The 17,233-nt window shown below is 29.6% G+C and overlaps 1 protein-coding gene across 1 annotated transcript; it reads left to right on the top strand.

The window, feature by feature from the left end:
* Positions 1-7,894: 7,894 nt before the first annotated feature.
* LOC7478565 (copper transporter 1) lies at positions 7,895-8,604 on the top strand. The gene has a single exon (XM_002298298.4). It carries the CDS (start codon positions 7,951-7,953, stop codon positions 8,428-8,430), a length of 480 nt encoding a protein of 159 aa, XP_002298334.2. The 5' UTR covers positions 7,895-7,950; the 3' UTR covers positions 8,431-8,604.
* The last annotated feature ends 8,629 nt before the right edge of the window (positions 8,605-17,233 follow it).

Here is a 17,233-nt window from a genome sequence, read left to right as displayed (position 1 = left end):
TAAATTCAACTTTCAGCTTCAAGTCCTCTTTTTCTCTGCCCTCCTCCTCTTCTTTATGCATCATCATTTTTCATTGAGTGTGTTTTGCTAAAAGTAAAAAAAAAAAATTTAATTTTTTTATTTTTAATATACTAATATCAAAAATAATTTTTTTAAAAAATAAATAATATTATTTTGATATATTTTTAAATAAAAAATATTTTAAAAAATAATAATTCCCGCAGTACTAAATACACTGTTTACAGCTCTTTCTATCTACCCTCTCTCCAGTTCAATCTCAAACTGAAAGCCTATCCCCCCTGCCCCATACGTCACTAACATATCTTGCATTCATCCTTTGATCCCCGAAGCATGGTTTGCATCCAATCGGAACTCCTTATATCTATGTCACTCGAACTTAGGTATGTCCAACACGAAAAGTATTAACAAAATATAAAGCGGGTAGAGAAAACATTGCAATTTTTTTTTTATTGTTCACCTTCACACAATTCATTATGAATTGTAATAATGCATTTTTTTAAAATATTATTTTGATCCTCAAATTATTTCTTTGCACGATTAAGCCCTTTTGAGTTCAAATTAGCCCAATTGCATGTTTTTTTAAGGAATGATTGAATTGAAAAATAAAGGACTAAAGTAAAAAAGCGCGGGTAATATAGTCTGTGCTTTAGATTTTATTTGAAAAGTATATTTTAACCTCCTATTTTTTTATCTATTAGGTGATCGGTTTTTTTAATTTTAGAAAAAATAATTTCGGTACCAAACTTTATTTTCATTATTTTTTTGTGAGAGGAGTGAAAAGGAACTTGTTGGATTCTAACCTAAAGAGAGAAAGTTGTTGTTATGATGATTTCGGCCACCAAAACGATTAGTTTTTGTATCAAATGGCCTTACGTGATGAGGAGAGTTTAAATTAGGTGTTTTTTTTAACCTTGAAGTACCTAAAAAACAAATTTGAGCTCAAGAATTTTTTTTTTATTTTGGGTTTTGAGGTGGGTTTTTGGAGATTACAAATTGGTTTACCAAAGTTTCTAAAGTGTTTTTTGGATGTGTTTGGAGCAAAAATGGATTGAAAATAGATTTTTAAAAGAAAAATCCAGCAACCTTGTTTTCCCGGCCATTGTGGTAATTGCATTCTAAAGATTCTAGACGATGCGTCATCTATTTTTTTGAAGTGGAATTGGGGAGGACGACATTTTAACTTAAAAAAAATTAAAATAAAAAACCCGTGCGGGGGCCCTTTATGAATGGGCCAGACACTTGGCTTGGCCTCATTCTTTTTTTTTTTGTTACTTTAAATTTGTTTTTACATGTCCTTTAAAAAACATTTTTTAAGTTTGTATTTTAATTTTGTGTGATTTTTTTTTTGCTTATTTAGCTTTTTTTAAATAACAATTATTTTTTAATTGTATTGGACGAGTTTAATTTTTTAAACAAATAGTATGATTCATGTGTAATGTTTTTTTTTTATATTTTACATATATTTAATTTATTTTCAAAAATAAGAAATGTTTATTTTTTATAATATATGTAGCCTTGCATATGATCTATCTATTTTTATTTAATTCAATAAGTTTTGTGTGTGTCGATTCCTATTATAAATAAATAAATTCAATAAACATAACTAAATAAATGACCCATATTGTGATATTAAATATCTTAATCTATATTTGTCTCTTATTTTTTCCAATTATATTTTTACTTATCATTAATAACCTTTTTTTAAAATTTATTTACACAGTATTTCTTGATTTATTTAATTAGATGCATACATAAATTTTTCAATTTACATTTAGAAATTTTTTATATTAAAAAACATGTTGAAAAATTCTACACGTTCAGTTTTTGTTTTATCATGTATTGATGTTTTCAACATGATCCAAATTCTTTAGATTTTTTATATTTTCCCTAACCCTTTTATAAAAGTTTTATTGTTTTTAATTTCATCATTCAATCCAAGTTTATAGTGTTTTTTTTTTCATTTTGGTCCTCATTCTTTTTATTTTTTTCCTTTTGTTGATGTTTTTGTTCTTTACAATGTAACTCTCAAATTGAAAATTTTTGTTTCCTTTTAATTTATTTTATTTTAATCTTAACCCTTTTTTTTTAATTGCTATTTTTTATTTTTGGTTTTTTGTGTAATTGTTTTTATTTAATCCCTCGATGTTTCGTTTCCTATGAATTAGACTTCATGATTTTGTTTATATATAGTGCTTCCGGTCTAATGACCTAAGTTACAGATTTGAAAACTTAATAGGGGTTGACATCATTTTTTGTTTTATTTTCTTTTTCACAGCTTTTTCCAGGACAATATTTTTTTAAAATTCTTTTTTTTTTGCCTTATTTTTTATTATATTATTAAATTAATCAAGATTTAATCTAATTATCAAATTTCTCTCACTTCTTTAAATATAAAATCATCGCCAAAACTTTTTTATGGGTTTAAAAATTAAAATATGAGGACTCGGTGATGAAGTATCCAAAAATTCGATACAGGTATGGAACTTGGATAAATGTTATGAATAATTGAAATTGAAGATTGAAACATATACATATGGCATAAAGATAAAGCATAATTAAAATAGAAAACATTATTAGGAAGGGTAAAATAGTGTTAGCAGGTCCCAAAAAGATTATTATATATCAATAATTTTGAAGTGAAAATACTATCAAGAACATCACAAAAAGATTTTTTAAAAAATAGCATGATGTTATGCTTTTAAAGCATATAGAATTACATATTATATCTCATACTTGACGTATAAGAAAGGTCCGAAGAGATTTGGATATCTAGACTAAGTTGTAATTTAGATAGTGTTTAATATTGTGATAGCGATTGTGTTTTAAAGTATTTTTTTTAAATATATCAAAATAATATTTTTTTGTTTTTTTTAAATTTATTTTTAACATTAACATATTAAAACGATATAAAAATATAAAAAATATTAATTTAAAATAAAAAAAATAAAAACTTTCAAAATTTATAAAAAAACATGATTGGACCATGGAGAGAAACAATATCTTAATATAAGAAAAGATAACAATAGTATATTTTAGTAGTAGACCTAGAGATAAATTGTATATGTAGGCCGAATTGTAACTTAATAACCCAGGTTAATATAGAAAAAGGCTTGGGCCTTATATATTTTAGCCTTGCAGGTTAAAAAATAGGACATCAACCTTTGTTAAAAAATAGGATATGGCTTTTACCATTTGTTTTAGACACTGCAACTTTAGCAGAAGTTTGGGGTCGTGTCCTCAACACTAGCTTTGGTTGTTGAAGATTTGTGTAGATTATAACAAAATTATGCATTGTCCATCAGCTCCAATCAATTTCACTATTTGGTTGTCATATAATGCCCTAAGTACTCTTTCAAACAACACATTGATTCTCTCTATTAACCCATTAGTTTAGGGATGATTGACACTAAAGAACTTTAATTTCGTTCCTATCATGTTGAACAATGTTATTGAAAACTTGCTCATGAATCACACATCGCAATCACTCATAATGTTTGAAGGTAACCCAAAATACTTCACCACATTACAGTTTAACAATCCAACAACAAATTTAGTTATACACACTATTGAGGCAATAACAAAGATTACATACTTGATGAATTTATCAATAACAACTATCACGGTGTCCATGACATCAACTTTCAGAAACACAACAATGAAGTCCATTGAAATTGACACTTAAGGCTTGTCTAGAATCGACAACGGCTGTAACAAGCTTGCCTCTCATTGCTGTAAGTTCTTATCTTGCTAGTACACTAAACAAGTCTTGACATAAAGTTCTATGTCATCTATCTTTGGCTAATAATAAATCTGGAACAAAAAAAAAACATTGTCTCTCTACTTGGATGTCCACCCTACTATAGATCAAGAGTCTTTGTCATAAAAAACTTTTGCAACTCCTTCTTTGGCATAAGAACCTAACCCTCTTTTGTATATAGTAGGTCGTTTTTTTAACCAATATCTCTGAATTGTCCCCTCTATTACAAGATCATCTAGTTTTTTATGCTGCATCTTTCCTGGCAGTTTAGCGAAGTCGATCTAACATGTCCACCTCCACTTGAACAATAGTAAAAACAATAACAATTACCTCGAATCTTTTGAGTGCATCTGTAACTTGATTATGCCTCCTTAGTTTATGCTACCATACAAAGACTTACTCAACCAAGAATTTTCACCACTGAGTTTGCTGCTACAACAAATTCTTTTACATCTTGAATAAGACGTCAACAACATTGTCCTTATTGATAATGAACCTTGGTCCTAACATATATACTCTATATTCTTTTGAATTTAACACTATTACTGTCATTTTCTTCTCATGGGTCGATTTTTTCTTTTTAACATCATTCAACTTCCAACTCTTAAAAGAAACCAAATGTTTCTCCTGTATCAACACTCTTATAATAGCCCTACCTGAAACATCAATTTGCACTTCAAATGGCTTCTTAAAATCAAGCAGCCATAGGATTAGATCCTATGTTATAGTTGTCTTTAGCTTTTTAAAGGCTCATTGGCAATCAACTAACCATTCTCATTTCTGATTATTCTTTAAGAGGTCTGAAAGAGGAGATGTAAAGCGCTTTGAAAGGAAAGACATATTCATCGTCAACCAACTCTCCCAACTGCTTCCTTAATTCCACCAATTTCATATGTGATATTCAGCGGGGGGTTAAGATGGTGGCTTCACTCCTGACACTAACTTAATGCGATAATCAATAACTCTTCTTGGTGAGAGTTCTTTTGACAGTTAAGATGACATCACATCCTTAAATTTCTACAGCACATTAGCAATTTCATTCGATACCTCATCATAACAGTTTGTTTTCTCATCTACTGCAACCATAAATAACACTTCCCCACCTTTTTGTAATGCCTTTACAATAGCAATGACGAAGATCAAGATTTTTCCACCCTTAATGGCATTCATCATTGTGACATTATAATACAAGACAAAAAATAGGCAGCCCTCACTTGAAATCATAACTCTGTTAAGATACAACATTAAAGTTATCTTGGCTTTTCTCAAGAAATCAAGACCAAGAATGATATCATAATTATATAAATTTAGAACCAACATATCTTGTTTACCTTTCTATCGATCCAACACAATCAACACATCATAGGACATACCTGTAATCTTTTGTGCCTTAGAAATCATTGCCTTCATAGAGGTGTGGATGCTGTTAAATCTCAAACTAAGATATTTCACCAATTGATCAACCATAAAAGTATGGGTTGTACCCAATTGTAACATGACATTAATTGGCTACTCATTTTCACTAATCTTGACCAACAAGACTGGTTTCAATAGTTGTATCTATTGATTCAGTTATTAGGCAGTTTAACACACACATATGATTGATATGTGTAACTACCCTCTTATCCTTATCGTTATCTCCAACTCGAATATAATTTAGTTTCTCCCTTTCTGGACATTCCTTAGCAAAGTGAGGACCATTATAAATAAAGCAAGCAAAGCTTGATTTAATACATTTACCTTGTGCACCCATTAACTTAGCCATGCTCTTATCTACAATAGCCTTGGTTGCACCCTCATATAATGTTTTCTTTTTCTTTTCCTCATTGTCCTTTTTCTTAGACTTGAAGGAGGCTAACACATAGATCTCTCTAGTGTTCGATTTAGAGTCAACCAAGCTATCTGCAACAATGATAACAGAGGACAACTCTTTTACCCTCTATCATCTTAGTTTTGCTTGTGCTTAAGGTTGGAGTCCAGATATAAAGTTGAATAACATGTCCTTCTTGAACATATTCTTAATGTCGAGAATTAAAAAAATGAAAGATTTAACATACTAATGAACTAGCCTATAACATTTTATCCTTTTTAATTCCTCTTGTTCAATCTAGGATATGTTGTTTGAAAGAAACTACTTTTTTAGCTCTTGCTTTAAACGATACCACGTCTTAACCTTGGGACATCCAACATTTAAGTCCTCTTTCTCCATTAAAGTTTAGCATCACCTATGAGATACATCACGGTGATATCCATTTGTTCATCCATATCAATCTTCACTACTAAAGTATTGCTCCATGTCCCACAAGAAATTTTCAAGTTTTTTGGAACTTCTTGCCCCACTGAAAAACTTTGGTTCAGGGATTGTAAGTTTAGATGTACCTGCCTAAATAGAAGTGTTTGTTATTGCCCATTTCAGAATGGAAATGGTTCTTCAATAGCTTGTAACCGTTCACTTGATTCTGCCATAAGAGAGATGTACAAACTTTTAACCTTTTCATCGCTTTCTGTAGCTTCTTTCAATCAATCAATGATAGAGCGTTCTTTACCCTTTTCCACTTGCCCTATTAAAGTCTCAAGATGCATCAACCATTCTCGAATAGCTTCTATGACTTTAGGTTGTATGACTTGGAACCAACTTGGCTCTGATACGATTTATTACAAAGTTAAATTTTCACCCCAAAAGTTAGCCCTATACGGTAGTCTAGTCCCAACTAATCTAAGTCTTGCCTCCCTCTTTCACTCATGTTAGCCTATAACTACGTGTTGTGCTCACCCAAAAAGGTTCCCACAATTGGCTTGTCGTAAGAAAAGAATTAATATAAGTAAATAAATTGAAAAGCACATGGCATATACAGAAAAATCTTCTAACCTTTAATATGAAGCTCAATTCTCAATTGCTCATGTCGGGTCCAATGTTGAACGATGAAATTTATAAAAATTTTAATTAAAAAAATAACACAAAAAATGAGTCAATTCAACCTATGTTAACTCGTTAAACACCATTTTTGGGTCATGAGACTGGAATAACCTGATAAAAAGTAAACTAAAACAAATCATGAAGTTTAATTTCCAATCAAACACAAAATTAAATGATGAAATTGAGAAAAAAAGTCAATTAAAAAAAACTGAATCAATTAGGTTAACCATCCAAACTCACGACCCGAGTTAATTAAGAGACAAAGATAGCCTAATAAAAAGCAAATCTAGTGTTGAAAATGAGACTGAAATAATCTCTTAGAAAGAAAATAAAAAAATGACATAATTTAACGAATGTTAAATATATTAAAATTTATGACTTTGATCATGAGACCAAGATATCCTCATAAAAAGTAAATTAAAACAAATTATGAAACTCAATTCTCATAGTGTTTTGTGATAAGGGGTAAAGTAAAACCCTTTGCTTTTTTAGTTAATAGTAAATTTGCAGCATTTCCAAGTTCAACAAAGCAATGTTTTAAATTGACTAGTTGCATGACTCAGATCACAAGTTTAATGAGATCACTTGAATCAATTAAAATAATTTTATTTTAAAAATAAAAAAAATAAGATTTTTACCATCGGTTTGTTCGGATGTTAATTTATTGGGTTGTCCAAATTAACTTGACGAGATCAACATGCAAGGTCTAATAACACTACTAGAAGGAAGAGATTTGAGGGAAGAAATCCCGTTCCTGATTATACCGTTGTAGCATCAAATCGCACAATCACAGATACGATATACTAGCTAGTATTTAAAAGATGGAGTACAATTAATTACTACTCCCAGTATGTACGTACTACTACTAAAAATACGACTACCCTAGATTTCATAAATGGAATATTAATTTTTAGTCCTTCTTGTTGAGCACTATTATCACTTGATCCTTCGTGTTTTACAACCTACAGTTTAGCCTCCTTCACTTTTTCAAAATATTTTGTTTTTTTTCTTCTCTAAACCTCTATCATGTTGATTTTTCTCTAATAATTTAAATTGTCAACGGATTTATGAAGAGCTAAAACAGGTTTTATGTTAAAAAGGAGGGTTAAGTGATAATTATGTTAAAAATACAGGGACTAACTGAAAAGAATAATCTACTCTTTCATTAAATAACCTCAACCTTCTCATTGTAAATGGAAGTAAACTCACATCATCCCTGAACAGGAAGGAAGCATTTTTTTTTTTTTTTTAGAGCATGGATCATGGTCATGATATGCCAGGCACGGGAGGCATGGCTGCACCGCCCCCCATGAACAACACAGGAATGATGCACCACCATAAGATGATGATGATGCACATGACATTCTTTTGGGGCAAGAGTGCTGAAATTGTCTTCTCGAGCTGGCCTGGAAGCTTTGAGAAGAGACCATACATGTATTTTGTGGCTTTGCTATTTGTGTTTGTGCTTTCGATTCTTGTTGAGTGGCTATCCCATTGCCGATTGATCAAGCCTGGCTCCGGCCCTGTGGCGGCTGGTCTAGTCCAGACTCTGTTGCACGCTTTGCGGGTTGGTGTAGCCTATATGGTGATGTTGGCTGTCATGTCTTTCAATGGTGGCGTGTTCTTGGTTGCCGTGGCTGGACAAACTCTGGGGTTCTTCTTTTTTGGCAGTAGGGTTTTTAAAGAAACACATCCTCCAACAGAAACCTCTGATCTTCCTCCAATGAGTTGTTGAATTATAGTAATTAGGTATCTGGTTCTTAGATTTGGCTTTGCAGTTCTCTCTAGTTATGGTAATGGTGGTGTGTTTTTCTTTTTCTCTTTTCTCTTTGAAAATTTTAAGAATAATTGCTGTTAGAAGAATCTGGGGTGTCGATTATTATTTGTGGAAAAACATATCCATTTTTTATGACGTCGCTGTTATTATTACCAGTTGATGAATTTTTAGGCCAATTAATTACGGAAAAAGCCAAGGCAAGAAAGCAGAAATTTGTGTTTATTTTTGGTCAGGTATAGATTTACTGAGTGGCTGTGAATATAACTTTAATTGATTTTCTCCTATTGACATAAATTCAAGGATGAGAATTTCTTTAAGGAAGAAGCAAGTCTACGAGAAATGCCTTCAAATTGAATTTAATTTTATATATGATTTGAATTTAATTAATTATTTATTATAATATAATTATTTGAAATAAAATAAAAGATTAAAAAATTAAATTAAATTATACTATTTGAAATAATTTAGAAATAAATTGAATTGAAAATCTTAACTATTTTTTCTTAAATTATTTTTTATTATATTTTTTTATTTGTTACAAGAACCCTTATATATACTCACAACTTTTTAACTACTATATTTGTAATATTTTTATTATTTTTATGTTAATTTTCCAGTCTAACTCTAATATCCGAGCGTGATCTTAAAAAACAGATTTAAGAATATTAATAATAGATTGAGTGCAGAGCATTCAATATACAAGTAGAAATCTCAAGTAACAAACTTCAAACTTAAAATCATCCATTCATCAAATAGAAAAGAAAATTTAAGTGAATAGCTAACATAATTTTGATAATATTAATAGCAAAAAAAGATACAATAATTTTTAAATTCTAAAAAAAAACTTATAATATTCTTGATATCCATTAAAATTTCAAGTTAAAATTCCCGAAGTTTTTTATTGAATTTTTATTGTTCTCTTTATGATAAAGGAAAGAATAGCATAGATCTTTGTTTTTGAAAGAAATTGATTAAGAGTTGAGTTGAGATATGGTGATGAGTAGTGTTGGTATAATTTATAAGTGAATAAAAAAGAAAAATATTTTTATTCCAGGTTGGAAAGAAATATTTCCTCCTAAGTGTTTATAAGTGTGGAATTCTGTTGTGTAGTAAATTATGTGAAAGTCATAATAAATAGAGCACTTGAAACTTAATATGTTAGTATGATTAATTCTTGTTTTTTAGTTTATTTATTTTAATTTTTATAATTAATTTTGTCATTTATGGCTATTTGGATAAAACTAAATAACAGTTATTTAATTTTATTTAAAATATAATTGTTTCTTTAACAGTTATATAGTTTCATCAACAGTCATAATATTTCATTATAATATTTAAAGTCTATATAAACATGTTACTATATAGAGAGAAAAAAAAGACATAGAAAAAACATATTTTCTTTTCTGTCTATTTTTCTTATTCTTTCAAAGGTTTAGTTGTATCCTGGAGGTTTTATCTCTGTGTGGGATATATAAATACGTTAAGGATAATGTTTTCATGCCTTTAAGTCAACTCTTTATTTGTTTCTATACTCAAATATTTTTAAAATAACTTTAAGGTGTTGAGTTGATGGAAACAAATCTGAATTCAAGCGTTAAGGTTGCAAAGGATGTCAAAATTCAATTAGATCATTTTGATGGTATGAATTACACAAAGTGAATAGACAAGATGATGTTCCTTTTTATTTCAATAAAGATTTACTATATTTTTTTTATCCAAATCTGTCTGCACTACCTGAACCACAAGAAGATGAATCTGTTGTTGTTAAGATTAAAAGACTGAAACATGAGGAAGATGAAGTGCTTTGTTGACGACATATTCTGAATACTTCGACTAGTCGACTTTATGACATCTTCTCCAAATTAAAGTCGACAAAGTAACTTTGGCCAGCCTTGGAGACATACTATAAGCAGGAAAAACCAAGTTCTGATCGTGTTCTGATCGTTTTCTTTCTTTAATTTTTTTTACTAGAAGATTACTGACAACAAGTCAATTATAGATCAAGTCCATGAAACTCAAATCTTGATATCAAGACTTAGTGATCTGGATATCAAAGTTCCCAGTTCACTTTAAGTGGGAGCTATTTTATAACAAATTTCTCCATCTTAAAATGAATATAGAAAAAAGATTTTGCATTCGATAGACAATTATACCTTTGAACAATTTCAAACAAACTTGCAAATTGAGGTTTAATCTCGTATGCGTGAACTACAAGCGATAAATTCTAAAGTAAATTTGATTACTGAAACTGGTTTCAAAATAACTCAAAACAATCTAAAGGTGAAAAAGAAAGGGAAAAAGAAATCCAAAAGGAAACAAAATACTAACAAGAAGAATAAGATTTGTTTATATTATGGAAATAAAAGGCACTACATAAAGAGTGTTGTCGCACATGTGCGGCGTCACGATGATCGTCCACTCTCAGGTATTTATCTGGCAAACATGGGGAGATAAGGAATTCTTGTCTTTTATCAGTGAAAAAAATGAATGAGAGTCGTCACCTAGTATTTTAGTCACTAGGAACCATAACTGGTCTCAGAGATCGGGTACGAGGACAAGTTGCGTAAAGAAAAGGTATTAGAACCCCAACTACGCCCTACCTAAGGTAAGCTGCATTGTTTGATTGTCTGATAAAAGCTAAAGTATCATCGTGTTTTCTAATTGTTGGTATATCTATGGTTTAAAAAAAGTCATCCTCAATAAAAAGATCATTATCTTATCAGGTAAAAACCTAATTGTTCTAATATCTATAAAAGAACTACCCTTTTAATATCGGGAATACATTTTACGTATAAATTCATAATTTCTGATACTAAAACAAAACAAAATATTTTTTGGATTTTTTTGAAATATTGGCGTAGTTCTCATGGCTTTAATAAACTGGTTATTAAAGCCAAAATACATGCTAAAACATATTTTGATTTTTTGTTGTATGAAAATACGATATGATTTTTTTTAGAGACTTGGCCGTATGCAATAAAGCAAGATATTTTTTTTATATAATTCTCTTTTTGCAACATTTCAGAGAAAGTCGGGTATTTTAATACCGGATTTGTACATTTAGGATATAAAAATACAAACCAATATTAAGCAAAATTCAGTAGAAAAACACACGGGAAAACCATTTTGGGCTGGGCTGGGCAGTGAACAGTGGAGCAGTTCTTCACTATTCACATACAACGTGAATAGTGGAGAGTGAATTAATTCACTCCGCACTGTTAACTTGCAGAACAGTGGAGGACGACTGGAGAAGAAGAAGAAGGAAACTGACCTGGCGACTAGAAAACAGTGACTCACGATACTGGTGGCGGTGGCGCTGTTGTCGCGGTGGACGATGATGGTTTCAAGCGTCGGTCCTTCTTATTCTCTCATCCGCTTCGCTGTGCTATTTTCTTACTCTGTTTTTTCGTTCCCTCTGTTAATAATGTTCTTCCCTTTTTACAGTGGTTTCATGGCAGTGCTGCTGGTGGCGGTGTTGTGGTAGCAGGCGATGGTTCGCGGCGAGGAACAATTCTTCTTCCTCTATGTGCAGAAACACTAGTCTCTTTTTTTCTATTTTACTTTTGCTCTGTTTTCTCGTCTTTGTATCTCAAAATAATTCATCTCTGTTTTTCAATCTTCCCTCTCTTCTTTGTTCCTGTAATTGCTCCCTCCCTTTTCTTTTTATTTTTCAAAATCTTCTCATGCCCCTTTTTTTTTTCTTCTCTGCCTCTCAATATTTATAGGCAGAGGTAGAGAGGCTTACCTTGTCCTTTCCAGTCATGGGGATAGGGTACGGTGGCCGGGGCGGCCTCTGTGCAGGCGCCTGCAGGACTTTTCTCCTCTGTATTTTCATCTTGGCACTTCAAGGGGAGTGGGTCTTGTTAGTTTTTTAGTTCTTGGGAGAGAGAGGAAGCGGGAAAAAATACAAGGGAGCAAACCTCTTCTTTCCATGCCTCTGCGCATCCAGGGGAAGAAAAAGCAGTACAGTGCCGTTCAAAACAACACCGTGTCGGTTTTGTTTTTAGGTTGGAAAAAATGAATTTAGGAATAACCTAAAATGGGTTATGACAAGTGTATATTCAAGAATTTCAACAAAAGAGATGGTGCTAACAAAGTGAATATGATTGAAAATGATGAAGTCAAGAAGTTAGTTGTCATGGTTTCAAACTTTTAAATTTGAATGATTATTGAATTAAATATAGCAACTAATATTGTGAAAATTTTAGATTGGTAGCTGGATTCTGGTGCAATAATTCATGTCATTAACAATAAAGTATAGCTTAAGACTTATGAAGAATTGAAGAAACTCGAAGAGGTCTTGATGAGCAACCATATTCTGCCAAAGTTTTGGGAAAATGAACTATTGAATTGTACTTTACTTCTGGACAAAAATTGTTTTTAGTCAATGTGTTTCATGCTTTTAAAATTAGAAAAAATCTTGTATCTACTAATATTTTGAGCAAGAAAGGGTTCAAAATTGTTTTAGAGTCTAATAAGATTATTGTAACTAAGAGTAGAGTGTTTTTGAAAAAGGGTTATTTTTATGATAGCATGTTTAAATTTGATATTTAATAAATCAATGTTGTTTTTACTTATATGGTTGAATCTACTTCTTCTTTTTGGCATGCTAGATTAGGTCATCTAAATTATAGATATTTAAAAATATATGTGTAAGCATGATTATATTTTATACCAGCATGATTATAATGATAAATGTGAAGTATGTATTCAAGCTAAGATGACTAAAAAGCCTTTTTCTAAAGTTGAAAGAAATTCTCAATTACTTGAGGTAGTGCATTATGATATATGTGAAATAAATGGTATGTTAACAAGAGGTGAAAAAGATATTTCATAACTTTCATTGATGATTATTCTTGTTTTACCTATGTTTACTTGTTGAGAACTAAAGATGAAACATTTGAGAAATTTAAAGAATTCAAGAAAATGGTAGAAAATAAAAAAGAAAATAGAATTAAAGCTCTTATAATAAATAGAGGTGGTAAATACTCTCTAGAGAGTTTTCTATATTTTATGAGGAAAACAAAATAATTCATCAAATGAGCACCCTATATACAACAATATAATAGATTTATTGAAAGGAAAAATAAGATCTTAGTGGATATGGTTAATGTCATGCTTTTGAATGCTAAGTTACCAAATAATTTGTGGAGTGAAGCTTTTCTTACTGCATATCACATTCATAATAGAGTACTACTATCTAAGAAATTAAATGTTTCTCTATATGAAGTATGGAATGGTAGAAAACCAAATCTAAATTATTTTAAAGTGCAGGGGTGTATAGTTCTTTTATGAAGTTTATGATCCTCAAAGAACAAAATTAGGACCTAGAGGTCTTAAGAGTGCTTTTATTGGTCATGCATAAAATTCAAAAGCTTATAGGCTTTTGAATTTAGAAAATAATATGATAGTTGGATCTATACATGTTGAATTTATTGAAAATAATTTCATGAATGATTCAAATGTATAAGAATCAGATATAATAGTGATTACTCCTAGCTCAACTCTAAGTGAAAAACATAAAAAAAAACCAAAAGTAATAGGTTCAAGTGAACCTAAAAAGAGTCAAAGAGATAGAAAAGAAATACATTTACAAACAAATTTTATTTTTATTGATTCAATTTTATTTTTAGTGAAAAGTGATAGAAACACAATATTGAAACAAACACTTATATCTTAAATGTGAAAGATGATCCAAAGACATTCCAGAAAGCTATATCTTCTAGAGATGTTGCTTTTTGGAAAGAAGATGTAAATGATGAAATGGATTCAATATTGTCTAACAATACTTGGGTCCTAGTAGATTTACCTCCAGGTTTTAAGCCAATAGAATGCAAATGGATGTTTAAAAGAAAATACAATACTGATAGTTCTATACAAACTTTCAAGGCAATATTAGTTGTCAATGGCTTTACTAAAAAAAAGGTATTGATTATTTCGACACTTATTCTCTAATGGTAAGAATTATATCTATTAGAGTTTTATTTGTTTTAGCATCAATTTATAAATTGTATGTTCATCAAATTAACGTTAAAACGACTTTCTTAAATGAAGATTTAAAAGAGAAAATGTATATGAAGCAAACCAAGGGTTTTATACTTCCTAGAAATGAGAAAAAAATATGTAAATCGGTAAAGTTTTTATATGGTTTAAAGAAAGCTATGAAACAATGGCATGAGAAGTTTGATAAATCAATTATATTAAATGATTTTCATCATAATAGTGTCAATAAATGTATTTATTCCCAATTTACAAAGGACTTTGGTGTGATCATTTGGCTCTACGTAGAATATATGTTAATGTTTAACATTGATATGATTGGAATAATTGAAATCAAAAGGTATTTCAATTTTATTTTTAAAATGAAAGATCTTGGTGAAGTAGATACAATTTTAGGTATCAAAGTTAAGAAACATATTAGTGGCTATGCATTTAATCAATCATAATATATTGAGAAAATGCTTAATAAGTTTAAGCATCTCAATATAAAAGGAGGTTAATGCCCCATTTGATTCTAATGTGAAGTTAAATGATAATTGTGATAAAATAATAGTACAACTAGAATACATCAATGTCATTGAAAGTTTTATGTATGTTATACATTGTATAAGAACATACATAACTTTTTCTGTATGTAAGTTATCAAAATATACAAGCAAGTCGAATGCGAATTATTGAAAAATTATTGCAAGAGTCTCTGGTTATCTCAAAAGAATAATTGATTTGGACTTGTTTTATTTTGGTTTTCCAGTAGTGTTGGAAGGATATTGTGATGTAAGTTGGATAACTAGTTTAAGTGATAATAAGTCTACATCATGATGAAGTTTTTCATTTAGAGGAGGTGCAATATTTTGGGCATGTAAGAAATAAACTTGCATCTCATTTTCTACTATAGAATCAAAATTTATTGCTATGGTTGCTGCAAGTAAAAAAACAGAATGAATAAGAAATCTATTGTTATATATGAAGTTGTGGCTACAATCTACGTCAATTATTTTCTTATACTGCGATAATGAAGCAACTATATCTTGAGTTTACAATAATATTTACAATGATAAATCAAGACATATAAGTATTCGACATTGATATGTTCAAGAGTTGATTGCAAATGAGGTAATCACCATTATCTATGTTAAGTATGTGAATAACTTAACGGATCCTCTCATAAAAGGATTATCTAGAGACATGACAAGGAGAATAACTAGTAAAATAGGTTGAAACCTGTTATTAAAGATACCAGTAATGAAAACCTAACTTTGGATTAATATGAAGTTTATCTCTAAGTTTATTTGGTAATAATAAATTACTATTTAGTATTTGTTAGACACTGATAATTAATTTTGGATCCTATTTTGATAGTCTTCAGTGTGTTCTAGTACGTAAAGGAGGATGAACATTGGCTCTTAATGGAATTTAAAGTTCGTATTTAATGTAATAAAGACATGTATAATTTCACCTATATAAATATAGAATTGGTGTTGTTTTTTACAAGAGTTGAGATTTTCTTTTATAAATATTCGTGAAAATAAGATTTTAGCACATAGGCATAATAAGTGCTAAACAATTATAAAACTCTTTAAAAGTTTGGATAGTATTGTGTGTGTAGTGTTTTTTATTCTATAATAAAAATTTTGGTTTAATCTGCAGACACCAATAACTTTAGAATGATTTAAATTCTAATACTAATTGAAGGTTTAAATTTCAAAATACATTCTTATAAGTATAATTCTATTAAGTGAAAAGACATTCATTGCAAACTAATGGGGGATTGTTGATATAGTTTGTGAGTGAATAGAGAAGGAAAAGGTTTTTATCCCATATTGAAAAGAAACACTCCCTTCTAAATGTTTATAAGTGTGAATTTCTATTGTGTGATAAATTGAGTAAAAGTCATAATGGATATGACTCTTCTAGTGAACTTTTTAATGCTATTATATGAATATTTATAATATAAAAAAGATGGCACTTGGAACTTAATATGTCAGTGATATTAATTTATTTTTTTGAGTTTTTTTTTTATTAATTTTGACATTTGTAATTGTTGAGATAAAATTGAATAACATCTATTCAGTTTAATTCAAAAGATTATTATTGATTGATCAATATTTTTATTTTTATTTGGATCCTTTTTTATTAAAGAGTAACCAAAGATAAGATAATAACTCAACACTCTCTGGCTCAACTAAACGATGAGTCCACGCGTATATGAGTTTGACAAGCTGCCACACCCTTTATTTATAGGCTTAGCCAAACATTAAGCTCGTGATTTTTCTTAAATCTGAAGAATCTTAGGCTTCATGATTAGACCATGAGTCAGAGATATTTTACTTTGTAACGAGTTAGAGATATTTTATCCTGATGAGTCAGAAATATTTTGCTTACACTATAACTCCTTCTCTTTGAAAAAGAGATAGGCCTCATGGGCTATAAAAGGAATAAAAATATCTATAAAAAATATGTTTTTTTTTACCCTGAATCTTCATTCTCTACTGTATATTTATTTTCAGAATCTTTCTCTAAAATATGATAACTTTTTCTCTTAAAAAAATACATATTTAAGTATTAAAAAGTCTCTAAATTCATTAAAGATGACCTTTAACAGGTATTAAATATTAGCCACCTTGGTTAGAAATAATAAATTAAATTATTAGAACCAAAAAATTAATCATTTATCAATACTTTGGATGTAAAAATATTAGCAAGAACATCACTAAAAATATTAAAAAAAAAATTATTATGACGCTAAGTTTTGTAAACATAC

Source organism: Populus trichocarpa, chromosome 1 (assembly GCF_000002775.5).
Source record: "Populus trichocarpa isolate Nisqually-1 chromosome 1, P.trichocarpa_v4.1, whole genome shotgun sequence".
Lineage (NCBI taxonomy): Eukaryota > Viridiplantae > Streptophyta > Magnoliopsida > Malpighiales > Salicaceae > Populus > Populus trichocarpa.
This window is presented reverse-complemented; position numbering and strand designations above follow the sequence as displayed.